The sequence below is a fragment of the Opisthorchis viverrini genome (assembly GCF_000715545.1).
Source record: "Opisthorchis viverrini unplaced genomic scaffold opera_v5_158, whole genome shotgun sequence".
Lineage (NCBI taxonomy): Eukaryota > Metazoa > Platyhelminthes > Trematoda > Opisthorchiida > Opisthorchiidae > Opisthorchis > Opisthorchis viverrini.
In genome coordinates this window covers 1,014,635-1,033,196 of record NW_008751812.1, presented here as the reverse complement: position 1 = coordinate 1,033,196, position 18,562 = coordinate 1,014,635, and the positions used below count along the sequence as shown (strand labels likewise).

Genomic DNA, 18,562 nt, shown 5'->3' with positions numbered 1-18,562 from the left:
TTTAATCAAGGAATTCACATCTCGTGATCGCGTGTTAACTGACTATTCACATGACGACTTGCAATATGGAAGGTTCATCCGTTGGGTGAACTATCCCTCCCTCTAAGCTACTTAAATTGCTGAAGTACTTCAAAAGCTAAATTGAATAAACAAAATAGGGGGACATCTCAATTCTGATGTAACGCTATACAAAAAATAGTTTGGTTGATTGACATCTGTTTAAATCTCATCCACATCAGAAAAGGCAAAGAAGACCCGGGTTGGACACATTCCACAGCGTTGCGAATTCGCGTACGGATTACTTGTGGATTGATCGTAGAATTTGTGGGTGATTAATCCAAATAACCGTCCTAATCCACCTGCCAAAAGTCTACTAGTCTGCCACAAAAGCACACAAGGCCAAGCATCAAACGCAGGCAACTGGCCACAGCCAAGGGATAGTGGATATATGGAAGATAGTGCAAATGCATCGGTCACACGTCGTACTGGAGAGAAGGCAGTGCATCCCGGCCGAGTAAAGCCGAAGCTGAAATGTTGCAGTTCCATTCGCGACAGCCACCCCAGCCAATTAGAAAGGAATGCGGTTGATAAAACAATGGACATTCCAAAGAAGCGATAGATACGGGTAGGAGCATTTGGAACAGGTGGGAAGATGCAATCCCACAGTGAAAGCCATTCGATGCTGAGCAAGAAACGTGAACGTTCTCCTGGTTCAGTACGTGGGCGCGCGTTGATCATCCGGTTGCATATGGGAGCGAATATGGATAGAGTCTGTAATTAAAAAACGATGACATTGTACAAAAGTTCCGTCCGTGGAAAATGATGTCGAAATTTCATATGGTCATTTTTTTCAAAGTGAGCCACAGTGTTGATAAAAATGTTCTTTGTACGACCACCTTCAGTTCTTCTGGACAATTTTCTGTAGATACAAATTATTGAACTAGGTTGCTTCTTCCTCTCATCTACGAGATGCACAAGCTTTTGGGTTAACTGAACAGCTAACTTGTAATGAAAGCTGATTGTTCTCAAATTATCTTGATCTAAATACTCTCTACATCATGCGCGCAGGATCACGTTCTTCTACTCGATGTCGTTGTTACTACAGAGTTAATGCTGACAGTTATTCAAGGTCTGTTGATAAGTGAGCAAAACACGAGATTAAACTGGCAGACTTTCAACACCCAGGAATTTGGGTCATTGTCCATTGTCCACACACAAACTCACCGCCTTGAAGCTCACATTTTACTTCCGATGAGAAGATAAACCTCCTACAAGATTTTCACAGATGACTAATATAGAAACTTCAAAAGATTTTTTTAGTTCAGCACATAGATAGACCACATTTTCGGGGTACGTCCCAACTGAAACCTCAAAGTATCTTCATAACCTGTGAAATTTTGCCCAATGGGATAAGAGCGTTGGTGCTTATGATGGTGACGATGATCATAGACCGATTCGACTGAAAAGCAAGTGACGTTTAGAAGCGAATATGTTCGGCTTGTAACACATTCGTAATTCCACAACTACGCTTGACTTTAAAGTGGTCGACGGTTGATATGAACAGCTGTCAAAATGCTTTTTACCTGCCTGAATGGTAACCGCGCAAATGATCTCGTTTACAGACTAGGTGTGAGCCAATACAGGCTTACAATTCTGTCACGTAGGTAGAAATATCGTGTTTCGAATACAAAACCTGAGTAGGAGACTGCCAGTTTCTTAATACCGAACAAATACTTTACAGACTGTTTCATTACAGTAAAACAACAGCAAGATATACAACTAACTGAGCTTACATCTGACCACCATGCGCAATTGAAAATTAAAATTAAAAGACTACACTATACAAGACTCAACAGAAACTTTCATGCCCTTTCAAATCACATCAAAGTCAACCTACTACTATGGAATGCTTCGTACTAGTCTTAGCTGAAAGTAGTTTGCACCAAGTGGTACACGGCAAATGTTCACAAGATTTGTTCTGTTATCATGGAATCTTCGGTGTAACTTTGATACTACATGCATGTGTTAGAGCGAAATAGGTGGAATACAATTGCCCTTGATGCACTACTCCAGGTTTATAAGTTCAGTTGGTAGCGAGGTTGCCATAGTAACGTCAGGCTGCAAATACATTGTCGTTCAGCTTGAACAACTGTTTGGTGCCCAAATGCTACGCCTCTGAAAGGAACTACGAGGGCTGAGATACTGCCATGTCGCCCAACCCAAGGTAGGAGCAATCAAGACACCGGAGTTGGGTACGGACCACTGAACTTCGGATCAGTAAGTTGGCGCCTTAACCAATGAGCTATCTCGAGCTCCAAATACAGAGCAATCTGTGACATTGATCATTAGACCCATGCACGACACATGATGTAGACTGCTATTCGTGGATTTACCTCGGTCATATTACGTGTGCCCTCTACAGCTACTTTTTTCCTGAGATCAATTCTAATCCACGTTTTAAAGCTGGAATTGCTGTGGATATCACGTACAATCGTGTGCAATCGCAATTCTATGGCTTGTGGAAGGCATTCTAACTGAAGAACTTGCTAAGAACCCAATTTACTCATCCCATCAAATTTTTACTTTCCTTACCTCCGGTATTAATCAGTTTACCAATGTTCAACTGTGGAGCCTTGCTCCTTATAGTTCGTTTGAACTTCTATAAACCAATGGTCAATCTCCTACAACTAAAGCCACGTAAGTTATGGCGCTCAATAAAACGTGTAGGGGATGTTATTAAAATGATCCAGGTGATTCTCGGACTTCTCATCTACTCCCACATACATTGGGATTAAATTTGAAACAGTGATGGCCACGGAGCTTCCAAATGCATATTTGCCGTTGAATTTTCATTCCAAAAGTATGGATCACCTGTAATGTGCCTAAAACGTAAATGTCAGTAGGGTCTTCGAGGAGGATAAACAGAAAAAGCAATCCATTAATGCGACAGTCGCCTTTGTTACTCATACCTGAGGTATTCCTGCCAGGCACGCAAACTCCGTGCTAAGCGACAAACGGCTACGTGGTATCAGTCAGTTTCAAAGTCAAACATGATTTCCCACACATGCATTAGAGTAGAGAGCAGAAGCAAGGTAGGGCCCGCAGATTGTGCGGTCGGGACTTGTAGACTGTCAGATACTGGTCACAAGGGACTCTGGGATGATTATGCACACGGTGGTTGAGCAGTCACCTAGAGCAGCGTGCAAAAGATCCCATGAGCACAAATATAGAAAAGTGAAACTTTAAGAAATATTCGTGCTTGATGTAGTACGGGGTTTCTAACGAACGTAACTCTCGGTTAGAATGAATTGTGCGGCGCGTAATAACTGCTACAGAGTGACCCACATTGGCAACGTACCGTTGATATATAGTGCACACATTTAGGCGGAACTGGACTGCGCGGTGAAGTAAGACTTCTGGAGCTTTGAACAGAAACATAAATCTTGCAAATTAAGTGAACCTGACAGACAGATTCATAACTTGCACAATTAACTAAGAAAAAGATGTAATCTGGGTGTCACGGGGTTCAGGATAACTCATTCAATTAGCAGTTCTGAAAGAGAACAATTCCGCAACTTTGAGTTTTAGAGCCTAAATTTCCCTCTTGCTTCTGAGACACCGTCAGGTCTTTGAACAGTGTTTCAAAATACGTTTTATATCATTGTACTTTGGTCAACGAATTAGATAATGTGATGTCCGTGTTCTACAGGCGCGGTTTCATTCAAAAGTCTTCTATTTTCTATATACATTCACAGAACGTTCATAGAGAAACACATTCATACCAATCAAGGTATAGAGTAGGGCTTACGCACTGTTCTTATGATTCAGGTAAACAAATGGTCTCCAATTAAATGACGTATTCAAAAGGGGATTGCCGTGATTCTTATTATGAGTGCATTTATGTTTGTCGTGGGACTTACCAAGGGATCAATTGTAATCAAATGAAGAGGTTCAAAGTTTGAGAAACCCTTCATTCTGTTTTTCAAGTCGGCAAACAGCCGTTTTGCAGAGGCTCTGGGCCATGAAGTTACGGAGTCAGCGTCAGTTAAGCATGGCGTTATGAAATAGCCTGGAAGAGCATAGTTTGGCCACCTTGTTTGTTGAAGGAGCCAGTGTAACGGCCTGAGCTTGAATGTAAGTTGGGACTCGAATTCTTGCCAGTGGACATCGGCATCTTGTCCGCATGGAACTGAAACTGGTACAAAGTTGGTCACTGTGGCATTCCAGTGACGCGAACGACCTTGTTGTAACGTGAACAATAATCCCCCCTCTCTTACCACAGGACGTGGATCTTCGTGTGGTCCACACGCAAAAGCGAAGCGTTCGGCAGATTTGTGAGATTCCACGAAATAATAACGGCGAACTACGGGGTCCTCATCAGGAAACTCGGTCAACCATTGTACGTCATGCACTTCCATCCAAAAAGCATCAAAGTACAGTTCTCCTCCAGAAGATACCTCACTAAATTGCCAGCTGTATTGTGAGATAGAGCTATCATTGGAATACCGCGGTCTTACGGTGCAGATTACGTCCCGTTCGTCCACTGTAGATGAGTCACCTTCGTTGTTTTGGCATTCCAGTTCAGTTGCAGATGCTGGCGGTATTGTTTCGGATGCCTGGTGGTAAAAGACGGAAGCGAAAAATTCGGGTATTGTTCCAAAAAAAACGCAGACGGTAAACTGACTTTTTTTATTTAACCTGGCTAACTTTGAACGACAAGCACTGAGAGAGGTCACGTCTAGAGACAGTGGAGCACATTCTATATGGACGTAAGCATACACTTCTTTGTCGATTATTGAAACCACTACTCATAATCTCTATTACGGACATGGCTCTTAATGTGAAGTAAAAACACCAACCCCATTTAGGGCTGTATCTGAAAATATAGCTAGTGTGTGACGTTTACGGAAAACGCTGAGGAGATTAAATTGAATGTAAACTCGTTTTACTCTTGGGAACGGGTTACTTTAGTCACAACTGAGTAAGTAATTAAATGGACAATGAGACCTAGACTGGTCTTAAGCACTCAGAGTTTTCAAGGTTCTCGTGGTAAGCGGGGTGCAGTTTTACAGTCGTAAGAGCAAGAATCTAATTAACCGGACTTGTCCGGACAATTGAGGTGCACCCTTGAGATGAAGTAGCAGGCGGAATTCATCCATTTTTGGTGTTGTTAATAGACCGTGATAACGTGAAAGACAAATTCTGTTCACTGTCGTGATTTGCACGGACAAATCTAAAGTAAGTGGCTGTATATCCAGTAAGCCTGTCTGAATATTACATGTTCTAAACTCAAGGCACAATGTTTTCATAGGGCATGCACAGATATGGTCTATTCCATGTCCAAATAACATGGAGCTGTTTTGCAAGTTTTGCGCGTATTTCTGCGCTCAACACTGTGCTAGATTAACCAGAATCTTATTCATAGTGTCGAGGCAGGCCGCGTTTGAGCAGATTTACTTTTGTCCACAAAAAATGCATTAAAGCTAATTAAAACCATTTAAATAAAGGAAAGTACTTACAAGGTTGCTGAAAATCTGTCGACAGCCCACGACCGGTTTCCCCCTTTTCGGGGCTCATCAGGTGGACACAATTATACTTGAACCCAAATTCAAACAATCTCGTTTATGAGAAAAGAGAAGTGTATTCAGTCAGTAGGTTGGTTTTGTTTGTATATGTATTAAAGCTTCGAAGGAATGAAAGCCATCATAGAATCATACAATCGAACAAGATGGCCTCAATTTAGAATACCATGCCAAACAGCAGCATTATGTGTAAGGATTCTTAAAGGAGCAAGGGATCAATTTAGGCCGATATATATTCGATGTAGGCAAGGGAGACTAAGCTTAAAACTGATACTTTGCATAGGAATGGCTCGCAACGAAACGTATCCTAGTTTTCTGTTAGGGACGCACTTCTCATTAGTGACCACCTCAGGACTGGCTAGAATTCCTCGCTCCTTAGAAGCGAGATATATAGAGGTCACGTGTTTTGAGCTAATTTATTAGAAATATAACTGGATTTTTTTTGTGGTATGTGCTTGGTAAGGGAACGACAGTCTTGAATCTCTTGACATTAAGGAACAACTTTTACAATACTTCCATTCAGTACTTGCTGAGTGAGACAAAACATTCGCACGAAAACTAGTAAAAAATAACGTCTTTAGCTAACTCATTTATCCATTTGGACAAGATTTCTACGAAATGCCGTTCTACGTTCCTCATTATTCTGCACAAATGCTGGTTGAATAATTTAATCAAATATACTAAAACGTGTCTATGATTAAAAATTTGGATTTTCTTGTACTAGACACACAAGCATTCCATTGCTATCTTCTTCTGGAACCTGTCACATGCTTCAAAAAGACCGAATTTTTAGTGCACTTTTGCGCGATACCAGTTCGGAAGGAGTACGAGGCTATATGTGCAAAAAGACAAGTCTAACACGGGTCATTCCAGATTTTAGACAATAATATATATATATATATATATATATATATAGTGTTGGGTTGTGTTTACAATAAGGGAAAATTAATTTTGATCCTATTGTGACCAACTTCTGGGCCTGTGTAAGTGTCCTTAAATACTACTTCGTTTGGTTTAATAAATGGGATATAGAGAAACCCTGCATCAAAGCAGACTTTTTGCTTGATCCACTGACATTGCTAACATAATTAGCATCCTACTCAACAACATTGCTGCTACCCTAAAGTGGGTTGTTTTTGGTGAGATAATATGCAAAAACTCAGTCATCTCAACCTGAGCAACCAGACTTGTACTACTTCTGAGGGGCCCCTACAAGGAGGCAACCTGTTTTGCATATAGCAGATAAATGCTGGACAGAGTCACTTTGCTCTCTTTGTGGTCCAGTTGACGGTACTCTCAGCGTCGTACTGCGTTTTACATACCCACATGCATACTCATATGTTCACATATCAATCACAAAGCCGGTTTCAGATACTCCAGTTCCAAAGTTATAGTGAGGTCTGAAAACACGACTGACACCCAGCTAGCACATCACACTATTAGTAGTCTCCCGTTAGAACGGACCATGTGAAAAGCCGTTTGGAAACATTTCGGAATGCCTATGGCATTCTGTCAAAGTATGATACCCTGATTGTCGCGGTTTTGTCCCTTACTTGTAAACTGCAACATGGACAATATGATCATTCTCCGGTGAAACATTGCTGTTAGTGCTGATGTGGTCTTTAGTGATGGTGACTTGCAGCAGCCGATCACAAGTAAACATCACCAGAGGCTAATTGGTGTTATTTGTGGTTTCTCTGCAAATGGTCAGTTCTGTCATGTTAATCCACCAAATTATCGGACGTTATGTCATTGAGTGCTATGCCACTTATACTGGAGAGTAGGCATAAATACCCGAAAAAAATGTGTTGCCCACACGAAGGATCCATAGAATTCAACCGTTCGTGGATTTCACCGAAAATGGTTGAATTAAGTTTTTTTCTGCCTGCTTCCCGGAGAATCATATGTCTTTTTACCAACCAGCTCTCTGCAATACTTGGCGTTTCTCGGAAACCATAAGATCGAGTTTCTCCAGAGCTACTTGTCAAAACACCTGTGATTGTTTACGAATGACGTACAGGCAGTTTTTCAAAAGCTAAAAGCTACATCATGGCTGCATCATTTGAAGGTTTGCTTCGTGCATTCAATCAAAATGAAGCACTGTCTGAATGCCCTGTGCTATCTTATAAGCTTGGATTACGCAACAGTGTCAGCGCTCACCGCGTTAGTAATACGCGCATAGACATCACCACAATTTCGAGGTGGAATGATTTCAGGTGGTAAAACGTCGGTTATCTTATACACGAGCATGTATCACACACTTTAGAGTTAGAAGGACTATATAGAGGTAACGCGAGGTGCTGTCATTGATAATGAGCCAAGCGCAACAGTTTACCTTACATAGTAGAGACTAAATCACACAAAAATTAGTTATCCATGATCGCCTGCCAGAAATTTTGTCATACTCCAAATCCAGTGCCGTTCTTCATGAAAGGGTAACTTGAATCAGGCACTACAGTGTCTTGATCAGTTAATTGTGGGAACTCGATCTTTTTAGACTTATCCCTAGAGGGTTTATAAGACTGTGGTATCCGTCCCAAAGGTCGACTTTGTACATACAAATTCTCTGCTTCTTGTATAATACAACTTAAATGACAGTCTAAACTCACACAACAACCATTTCAGATATACCTAGAATTAATGTTTTGTTCACTTTGCCGGATGGGAAAAGTTATCTGTTGAGAGGGGGCGGGAATTTTCATCTATGACGATGATGACAGTCATGAGGGTGAATTACAGCTGGCTAATCGCAGAGACTCACCGACACTTCTGCTCCCTCCGGCGGTGTAACCAACTGCTTGGAAGCTTCGGGTGCGCATCGAGGATCTTTTCGCATACTGTCGTCCGGGAACTCATTTATGTCCTTATTAAGGTTTCTCCATGTGCACCAGGCTTTATTCGATGAATAGTAAACGCCATGCACATATCCCCCTGCCAAAGCTTGACTAATGCATTCTGACGGTGATTCATCTTCGTATGGCACACAAGAATTCATTGGGTCCTCGAAGTTTGGTTGATAGAACAAATATAGAAGTGCGTTCGCCAAATCAACCAGAGTGAACGACCTGTGGTAAATTGTTGTCACAATAAGGAACCGTTTGCAACACAAAAATAATTACCTGTTCCAGTTCTTCCATAGATTTATGCATGTCCTGCCGGAATCTGTCGGCAGCATTATATTTGGGTGGAAAACAGGCGTCATGCATCGAATATCCGGGGGCACTTCTGGATACTGTGAGGTGTTTTCTATCTGGGTTGGGGGAGTAAAAGCATCAGCAGAGTTAGTTGCCACAAGTCGACTCAACACACGTTCTGTATGGCTGTGATAAATTCTCGAACAATTACCGTGGATAATTTGTTTGTGTAGTCATGATGTGACTTTATGTTACGGTTAGTCAGAGTGACTTACTCACAATTTGCATGTAAAGCGTCCAAAACGCTCAAGCGATTTTGGTCACATAAGCACTCCAAGCCTAGCCCTAATACACTACTCTCAAGGTTGCTGGAAACTTCTTGACAGACCACTCCAAGCCTAGACTAGTAAACGGCTGGTGAGAACCACTAGAACTCCACAGTCCGTAACGCAATCACTAAAACTCCATGTTCTCATACTAAAAAGGATTTCAACGGTGTATATCGACTTTTTTTCCTCAAAAGCTCTTTGGATGCTTTCCAGATCTTAGAAAATAATATATATATATATATATATATAGTGTGGGGTTGTGTTAACAATAAGGAAAAATTAATTTTGATCCTATTGTGACCAACTTCTGGGCCTGTGTAAGTGTCCTTAAATACACTTCGTTTGGAAAGAAAAATTAATTTTGATCCTATTGTGACCAACTTCTGGGCCTGTGTAAGTGTCCTTAAATACTACTTCGTTTGGTTTAATAAATGGGATATAGAGAAACCCTGCATCAAAGCAGACTTTTTGCTTGATCCACTGACATTGCTAACATAATTAGCATCCTACTCAACAACATTGCTGCTACCCTAAAGTGGGTTGTTTTTGGTGAGATAATATGCAAAAACTCAGTCATCTCAACCTGAGCAACCAGACTTGTACTACTTCTGAGGGGCCCCTACAAGGAGGCAACCTGTTTTGCATATAGCAGATAAATGCTGGACAGAGTCACTTTGCTCTCTTTGTGGTCCAGTTGACGGTACTCTCAGCGTCGTACTGCGTTTTACATACCCACATGCATACTCATATGTTCACATATCAATCACAAAGCCGGTTTCAGATACTCCAGTTCCAAAGTTATAGTGAGGTCTGAAAACACGACTGACACCCAGCTAGCACATCACACTATTAGTAGTCTCCCGTTAGAACGGACCATGTGAAAAGCCGTTTGGAAACATTTCGGAATGCCTATGGCATTCTGTCAAAGTATGATACCCTGATTGTCGCGGTTTTGTCCCTTACTTGTAAACTGCAACATGGACAATATGATCATTCTCCGGTGAAACATTGCTGTTAGTGCTGATGTGGTCTTTAGTGATGGTGACTTGCAGCAGCCGATCACAAGTAAACATCACCAGAGGCTAATTGGTGTTATTTGTGGTTTCTCTGCAAATGGTCAGTTCTGTCATGTTAATCCACCAAATTATCGGACGTTATGTCATTGAGTGCTATGCCACTTATACTGGAGAGTAGGCATAAATACCCGAAAAAAATGTGTTGCCCACACGAAGGATCCATAGAATTCAACCGTTCGTGGACCGCAAATGGAATGGTTGAATTAAGTTTTTTTCTGCCTGCTTCCCGGAGAATCATATGTCTTTTTACCAACCAGCTCTCTGCAATACTTGGCGTTTCTCGGAAACCATAAGATCGAGTTTCTCCAGAGCTACTTGTCAAAACACCTGTGATTGTTTACGAATGACGTACAGGCAGTTTTTCAAAAGCTAAAAGCTACATCATGGCTGCATCATTTGAAGGTTTGCTTCGTGCATTCAATCAAAATGAAGCACTGTCTGAATGCCCTGTGCTATCTTATAAGCTTGGATTACGCAACAGTGTCAGCGCTCACCGCGTTAGTAATACGCGCATAGACATCACCACAATTTCGAGGTGGAATGATTTCAGGTGGTAAAACGTCGGTTATCTTATACACGAGCATGTATCACACACTTTAGAGTTAGAAGGACTATATAGAGGTAACGCGAGGTGCTGTCATTGATAATGAGCCAAGCGCAACAGTTTACCTTACATAGTAGAGACTAAATCACACAAAAATTAGTTATCCATGATCGCCTGCCAGAAATTTTGTCATACTCCAAATCCAGTGCCGTTCTTCATGAAAGGGTAACTTGAATCAGGCACTACAGTGTCTTGATCAGTTAATTGTGGGAACTCGATCTTTTTAGACTTATCCCTAGAGGGTTTATAAGACTGTGGTATCCGTCCCAAAGGTCGACTTTGTACATACAAATTCTCTGCTTCTTGTATAATACAACTTAAATGACAGTCTAAACTCACACAACAACCATTTCAGATATACCTAGAATTAATGTTTTGTTCACTTTGCCGGATGGGAAAAGTTATCTGTTGAGAGGGGGCGGGAATTTTCATCTATGACGATGATGACAGTCATGAGGGTGAATTACAGCTGGCTAATCGCAGAGACTCACCGACACTTCTGCTCCCTCCGGCGGTGTAACCAACTGCTTGGAAGCTTCGGGTGCGCATCGAGGATCTTTTCGCATACTGTCGTCCGGGAACTCATTTATGTCCTTATTAAGGTTTCTCCATGTGCACCAGGCTTTATTCGATGAATAGTAAACGCCATGCACATATCCCCCTGCCAAAGCTTGACTAATGCATTCTGACGGTGATTCATCTTCGTATGGCACACAAGAATTCATTGGGTCCTCGAAGTTTGGTTGATAGAACAAATATAGAAGTGCGTTCGCCAAATCAACCAGAGTGAACGACCTGTGGTAAATTGTTGTCACAATAAGGAACCGTTTGCAACACAAAAATAATTACCTGTTCCAGTTCTTCCATAGATTTATGCATGTCCTGCCGGAATCTGTCGGCAGCATTATATTTGGGTGGAAAACAGGCGTCATGCATCGAATATCCGGGGGCACTTCTGGATACTGTGAGGTGTTTTCTATCTGGGTTGGGGGAGTAAAAGCATCAGCAGAGTTAGTTGCCACAAGTCGACTCAACACACGTTCTGTATGGCTGTGATAAATTCTCGAACAATTACCGTGGATAATTTGTTTGTGTAGTCATGATGTGACTTTATGTTACGGTTAGTCAGAGTGACTTACTCACAATTTGCATGTAAAGCGTCCAAAACGCTCAAGCGAATTTGGTCACATAAGCACTCCAAGCCTAGCCGTAATACACTACTCTCAAGGTTGCTGGAAACTTCTTGACAGACCACTCCAAGCCTAGACTAGTAAACGGCTGGTGAGAACCACTAGAACTCCACAGTCCGTAACGCAATCACTAAAACTCCATGTTCTCATACTAAAAAGGATTTCAACGGTGTATATCGACTTTTTTTCCTCAAAAGCTCTTTGGATGAATGCACTAGTCATCACAATAGTTTGTGGACGATGTACTGGCATCCGCCGTGTCGCTTTTTACGTGCAAAGTTGTTGAGCATTTGCGCAATCGGCCTGCCAAAACTTAATAGGCCGGATCGAAAACAGGATCGAAAGTTGGCTAAACAAGTGTACTTATAGAAAACAAAAAATCAGCCGTAGATTAGGTGAGAATTGTGGGTTGCTGCGGTATATTTGTGAAAATGTCCTGTTACATTGTCTAGTCGTTGTAGTAGGGGTCAAAACCTGATGTCCTGAACTTTCTGTCCAACCGCAACAAGTTATAAATATAGATGTCTACGTGTACAATTAAAAGTAAAAGTTCAAAATTCAAACTTTCAACTTTTGGGTAAAAGGAAGCAAATGTCAGTTATTTCAGTCCGAGACGGGCAGAAGGGCCATAGAACAGTGTTGCACTAGGTGAGTTTATCTCTGTCTGCAATGTTCAAAGCTTCGAGCGAAGCCGTCTGCTTTACTGACAATGGTGTTAAGTAACTTTACGTGAACTCGATGTTCAAAATGGTGCAAGCGCGTGACAAAACATGATCACAACTGGACGTTTCAAGAATGTGGGTCATCTGGCTCGTCACTACAAACATCTCCAAGTATCAGATGAGGACGTTTACTTCAATACTGAAGGAGGTGATAGGCAAGAATGCTAGGAGGAATACTGTTTACCGAACAAACTGTGTGGACTACTGTAAGCAATACTTTGGATAAACAGGGCAAAAGTTATCTACACGCATGAGAGAATATGAAAACTCAATCAATCTACGTGCCAATACAAGTTAAGGACCATCAGCCTGACCGGCCAATGCATCAAATGATGGTAATCAGACGGAAATATCAGGGTACTACAAAGGCAGCTGTGGAACCCACAGGTCAGAGGTCACCTGGAATGAGTCGAAAAGGTCAGACTCGAAGGTCATCAGGATGTCGATCAAAGAAGGACCTAGCCATACATCCCACAAAAGGAGATGAACACCCAATTAACCAATGATAATCAGAGGCCACTCTAACCGGGTAAACAGGTCAGATGTAAGCACAATAGCAGCATTTCTCAGCGCCTACATGTCGACGCACCGCCAACTTACTGTTGACTGGTGATATCATCTCAGTTGGTGACGAGACGTTTGTATTCAACCAACCCAACCAAGCGAACATAAAATCAGCCGTCTGAATAGCTTAAAACACGGCAACCTATCTTCCTTGCTGTGGAAGGCAAGGACTCTCCTGAGAACTTCAGTAACCTAAACCAGTGAACCTATTTTCGATACAGTGATCCATTTATAACCAAGATGAGAGAAGCAGGTGTTCAGAGTTTCTGTATCATCGACAGTGCGCCAAGGTATGCTGTATGTTGCTTCAGAAACGAGCCTGTGAAATTTCCAAAAACCACAGATTGCGCTGGTTAAAAAAAGAGCTTTTTCTTCGGGAAGTGTTTCTTGCTATAAGTAGGATGTGGGCAAGAAATGTTTTAGCTTCTTTTTATTTATTTAATTCGATTGCAACATTTCTGTTCCAAAAAAATGTACCTTTGTGTCAAAAACTTGTTTTCTACCTTCATAGCTAGTCTTGCTCACCTGCCTTAGCTAACTCTGAGGAGCTACGTTGGGATTTCTGAATACCACGACCTACCAGTAACCACTGCCTTGAAGATTAACGCCCCGTCTGAATGCTTTGTTGAGCATCACACATGATGTGACAATGAACACGACAACACTGTGCTCTTATATAGTAACTATATGACCGTACCACTGCCAACTGCAACATATTCTTGTGAGTTAGTGTGGGCTAACTCAAAGGACCACCTATTGAGTTCAGATGTGAATCTTTTGAAGTTGGCAATACACCTGAGAGGGGCAGTGGACATACACTAAGACAACACACGTCCAGGAAATCATTAGCTGTCAAAGTGAAAGTAGTTATGGCCTAGTTTCATGTGGAACCAGTATGCGCGCTGTCACTTGTTAACAAGAGGGAAGTTGATAAGAGAGCGAATCCCAAGGTGGGGCACGTGTTTATACAAAATCCCCGTGACTCATTTTAGCAACCTTTATGAAGTAGGATACCTTGGATCTGTGTTAGTGTTAAGTCTTTAAGTCACCTTGGTGGCATATGGTGTAACATTTCACATGACGTCGCTGTGATTTGAAGTCACAGACAGATGAGCGTTATAGTTTACCATGGCAAAGACCTAAAGACCTCCGTTTATTTGATTCGGTAGGTCGGGTGTTACAAGTGAATTAAACAGCGCTCCACAAACATGGTATTTTCAATTTGAGGGCTATTAAAATGAGACCACCTGCAGTGTTCACTGCTCGCATTGGAAGTCAGCTAAGTTAAATGCACAGCTCTTTCAACGACTGTGTTACATCGTATCTGAAACACCTGGTGTGCAAGTGAAGAAAGCAGTAATAACGACATCAAGAAACACATGAGTGTATTGCAAGCAAGATGAGACATCCGCAGGTAACATAACAGCAAGAAGAATAACTAATGTCCTGTGCCAAGGATCATTGGATCAGATAACATCTTTCACTTCGTATGTACGTATAAAGACTTATTGCGATATATCGAATATCGAACCAACTGAAACACGAGGCAGCCTGGTGCAGCACATTAAGTTGCCTGGAAACATCACAAACCAGAGACTCAGCTGGGTTCCAGGTGAGTCTCTCGGAAAACCAAATCTGTTCGCAAATGAGTGTATTTGCCTAATTTCTCACTTAATTCACAACCAACAGATCAGGTGAACGCGCCAGTTAGAATATTACGGCTTTTCCAAAGTTTTTCCAGAATAGATGAGATCAAATAAGGTCTGTGAGATCCCGCTAGTTCATCAGCTTGTGATTGAAGACCGGTGTTTACACTTTTGGTAAAGAATTAATATGCATACTATTAATTCAATCACTAGAGAATAAAGCTGATAGTGAGAAGTAGAGTAGATTGCTCTAAAGTCATTTCATCCTCGGTAGCTCCACGGTTCACTCATTACATAGGACGTTTGCGGCTCGAAACCACTGACAGACCAGTCTTTTTGCTCACACTAACTGCAGCACAACTTTGCATTTCCTCTCTTCTACTCAATAAAATACGATATTTTGAACACTTCATTTACAGACCCACCAAAGCTGTGAGTTTATAGCTCTATAGTTTAATAGGTGTTTGAAGATCTAAGCTTTCCGGATCGTATTTGTTTAGCTGCGTCTAGTAGCTTTCCCGTTTACCAGTGTGTTTAACACTGTCACGCTGAAGCAGGCTGTTACGATTAATGAACTGCCAGGTGCAAGTTCGTATTATCGTTTTCGTTATGCACCAGAATGTAAAACACTGATCACTTCGGTTATTAGTGGAGCTGTACGCAAATGTCCCTAAGCAATTTTGACTTTGAGAGCAGCCATTTCAAATGTCATGGGAAAAAATTTAACCAAAAAACCCTTAACCAGCATTGAAACTCAACCTGTCCTAAGCCCCTTGTGTCATGTGATGCGCGTATTTATGTTTACACTACTCCTTTAGAAAAGAAACGTTTTTCGAGTTGTATAATCGGTGTTTCACTACTGCACCCTGTCCTCAGAAGAAGTAGCTAATCAGAACCGAAGTAGGGATAAAATTCTTGCCCACAAATGTCTGATTCACTCCTCTAGGAAGAATTCCCAAAGCTGCCGACCTAGATTTCTAGTCCACCAGCACGACACACAGCTGATGTTATCGTCAGTGTTGATATGCTATTCCACCATACTAGTTAGATCTCCTTGACCAGAGTGGCTGACCACTAAATCTGAGTGCACGCAATAACATTACTTGGAAGCAAAAAACTGGAGAATAGGATGAAATAGCACAACCGGTATTTGTCATCGCCACATTACAATACACATCTGCGATATATTTTGTTGTTTTTGTTTCTATTCATGTTTAGGGTAGTGGTAGAAAAATTGCACGTATAGGCAACCTTGATGATGATGACTGACATTCCTCACGTCAATTGCCCCGACAAATCTCTGTCAGGGGTTTGCACTGTCTGGAGCGCCTACTCCAGATGAGTCAATATGATTTCTTAGCATACTGAAAACATTAGGATATGACTAAAATTTCAAAACAACAGCTCGGGATATTCGTGACACATTTTACAAGCTACTAATATCACGAGCAGACATCCTCATCAGGGACACGCTTCTGGGGTCCTCTAAAGATATCCCATTGATCTGCAGTCTATACTTTTATCTGTGTCCCTTGCAGATAGGAAGATGATACATTAGGAACGATTGGCTGTTTTATGCAGTTCAGAAAAAGATACAACTTATATCATTTGTAATCGACAAGGCTACCATTCTCTACTGGGCTCGAATGTTGACAACGCACGTAGACTGTCTGTATTAGCCACGGTAACTTGAATCAATTGGAACAAAATACCTCGACAAAAAACGTGTTCGCTTCACTTGAATTGTTCGTTTTCCAAAAAACAAGCGTCAGCGGATAACAACGGACAGCTCACTTCAACTTCCAACTGCGCTCAGCATGATTACACCGCAAAACTATGTGCCAATTGCATTTAAAGTCTTGAAATCACGAGGTGGTAGGATTCAAGCGTTGTAGTTTAAGAAAGCACCATTGAACAACTTCAATTTCTAGAGTTTCTCACGTGACTTATTAAGACCTGTGAGAACCTGTATTGTGATCGAATCTCATGACCCTTCAAAATGTTGAATTCGATAGTACACTTCATCAATATCGCCGTTCTTCATTCAAATCCAGATCAAATTTTAGTCCTGAGGGTTTTTTGTTTTTGTACATGGAACGGAAATCAGTGAAACTTTGACGTTTTTAGGACAGTGCAGTTGACTCTGAATAATTTCTGAACAAGTGGATTTCGATTGTTTCCACAAGGTCGTGAAGTATCCTCGCAAACCTTCGACAACGTCTCAGTAAATGTTTTACTTTTGCTACTTCGTATGGGATTTACTAAGAATTATACTTGGGTACAAAGCCCAAATAAACCATGTGTAGTCTTTTTGGTTTCGTGTAAAAGACTGCTGCTTTTCGTATGGATCACGTGAGGAAGCACTTTCTTCTGTGAGCTAGCTGAAATGCCGAAAATTCGGGTTATCTTGAAGTTTTAAATCAATGACATCTTGTTCAAGAATGGATTCATCAGGAGAATCCTTCGAGTGTTCCATTTCCAAAGAAGACTGGGTACTGACTGTATGTACATAATTCATCTATTGAAATTGCCTATATGACCTCTTGGCAGAAAGTGATATTTCGAGTAAATTCAAGTCCACTTACCATACTCTGAAACCCTTATCTCAACAGTAAAGGAGTTCCACAACATTGACCAACAGCTTCAGTAGACATGATCTGCTAAAGTCCATCGACCCATCATAGTTTGCAGGCCATTAAACTAATGAAGTTTCTCAAACCCTGAAATCCCTCGGATCAAGCGGTGTTTGGCTTAAGTCCAACAAAATATGCGGCCCTGAAGTCTTCTGAATGTGGTAAAAGGCATTTGAAGAAATCTAGTGCCTTCTCCTACACGCTTATTTGTCCATGTGTTTTTTTTCCACGTCAATGAGGCTGCAATCCTAGTTGGACAAATCAGGGTAAGAGTGATGGGAAACGAATACCAATGGTCTATCAAGAACATCAAACATAACCAATACCAGATTACCTGAAACGGTTCGAGTCTCCTAAGAAAAAAATCTGTCTTCAGAAAAGCCTATATGTGTGCAAATACGGACGGTTTTCGTGATTGCACTTGGGAAACTTTTTGTAAGAACTTGAGGGTAACCAACTTGCATCATCAAGTAACCTATTCCATGCCTCCAAGCGGTGCGTTCATCCCGGACTGAGAAACGCTGGCTTCCGAAATAAATGTCTGAGATCCTTGATCGATAGCAAACACTAAATGAATGGCTCATGCCACTGCTTTAGGTCATCTTTTGAACACATTTTTTGGCACTGCTATTCCACATTGCTATAATAGTTTTGATACCTAATTTGGTTTTGCAAGAGACTCTCCTGGAACCCAGCTGAATCTTTAATTTGTGATGCCTCCAGGCAACCGAATGTGCTGCACCAGGTCGTCTCATGCTTCAGTTGCTACTATATTCGAGAAATCGCAATTCATGTATAATCGTAATGCACTAAACAAAAGGTTTCTGGGAATTCTTCGACAACACACGACCGTTTCCGCCCTTCTTAGGGCTCATCAGGTAATCTCAGTCCCCGAGTTTTTGTCAACCTTATGTCCCACTTAAAACGCACGCCTCAGTCAAGAATTTATACCAATGGCGACAGCTTTTCTAAGATTACCTTGCAAAAGACTGTCGAGATCAGAAGACATACTGATAGTGTCAACACTTTTGCTATTGGTTCTAGCTTGGACCCGCTTCGCCTAAGATCGTCAGGTGGATACC

At 41.5% G+C, this 18,562-nt stretch overlaps 2 protein-coding genes across 2 annotated transcripts; one reads left to right on the top strand and one right to left on the bottom strand.

The window, feature by feature from the left end:
• Positions 1-219: 219 nt before the first annotated feature.
• On the bottom strand, positions 220-11,450 carry T265_07046 (hypothetical protein; the record flags this gene model as incomplete). Its single annotated transcript, XM_009172470.1, has 5 exons — positions 220-771; positions 3,921-4,616; positions 8,344-8,647; positions 8,702-8,832; positions 11,217-11,450. 5 exons carry the CDS (start codon positions 11,448-11,450, stop codon positions 220-222), a joined length of 1,917 nt encoding a protein of 638 aa, XP_009170734.1.
• Positions 11,451-14,596: 3,146 nt separating this feature from the next.
• On the top strand, positions 14,597-18,358 carry T265_14196 (hypothetical protein; the record flags this gene model as incomplete). Its single annotated transcript, XM_009172479.1, has 2 exons — positions 14,597-14,813; positions 18,204-18,358. Coding segments are annotated over 2 exons (372 nt in total), but the record flags the coding sequence as incomplete, so codon positions are not given.
• Positions 18,359-18,562: the final 204 nt, after the last annotated feature.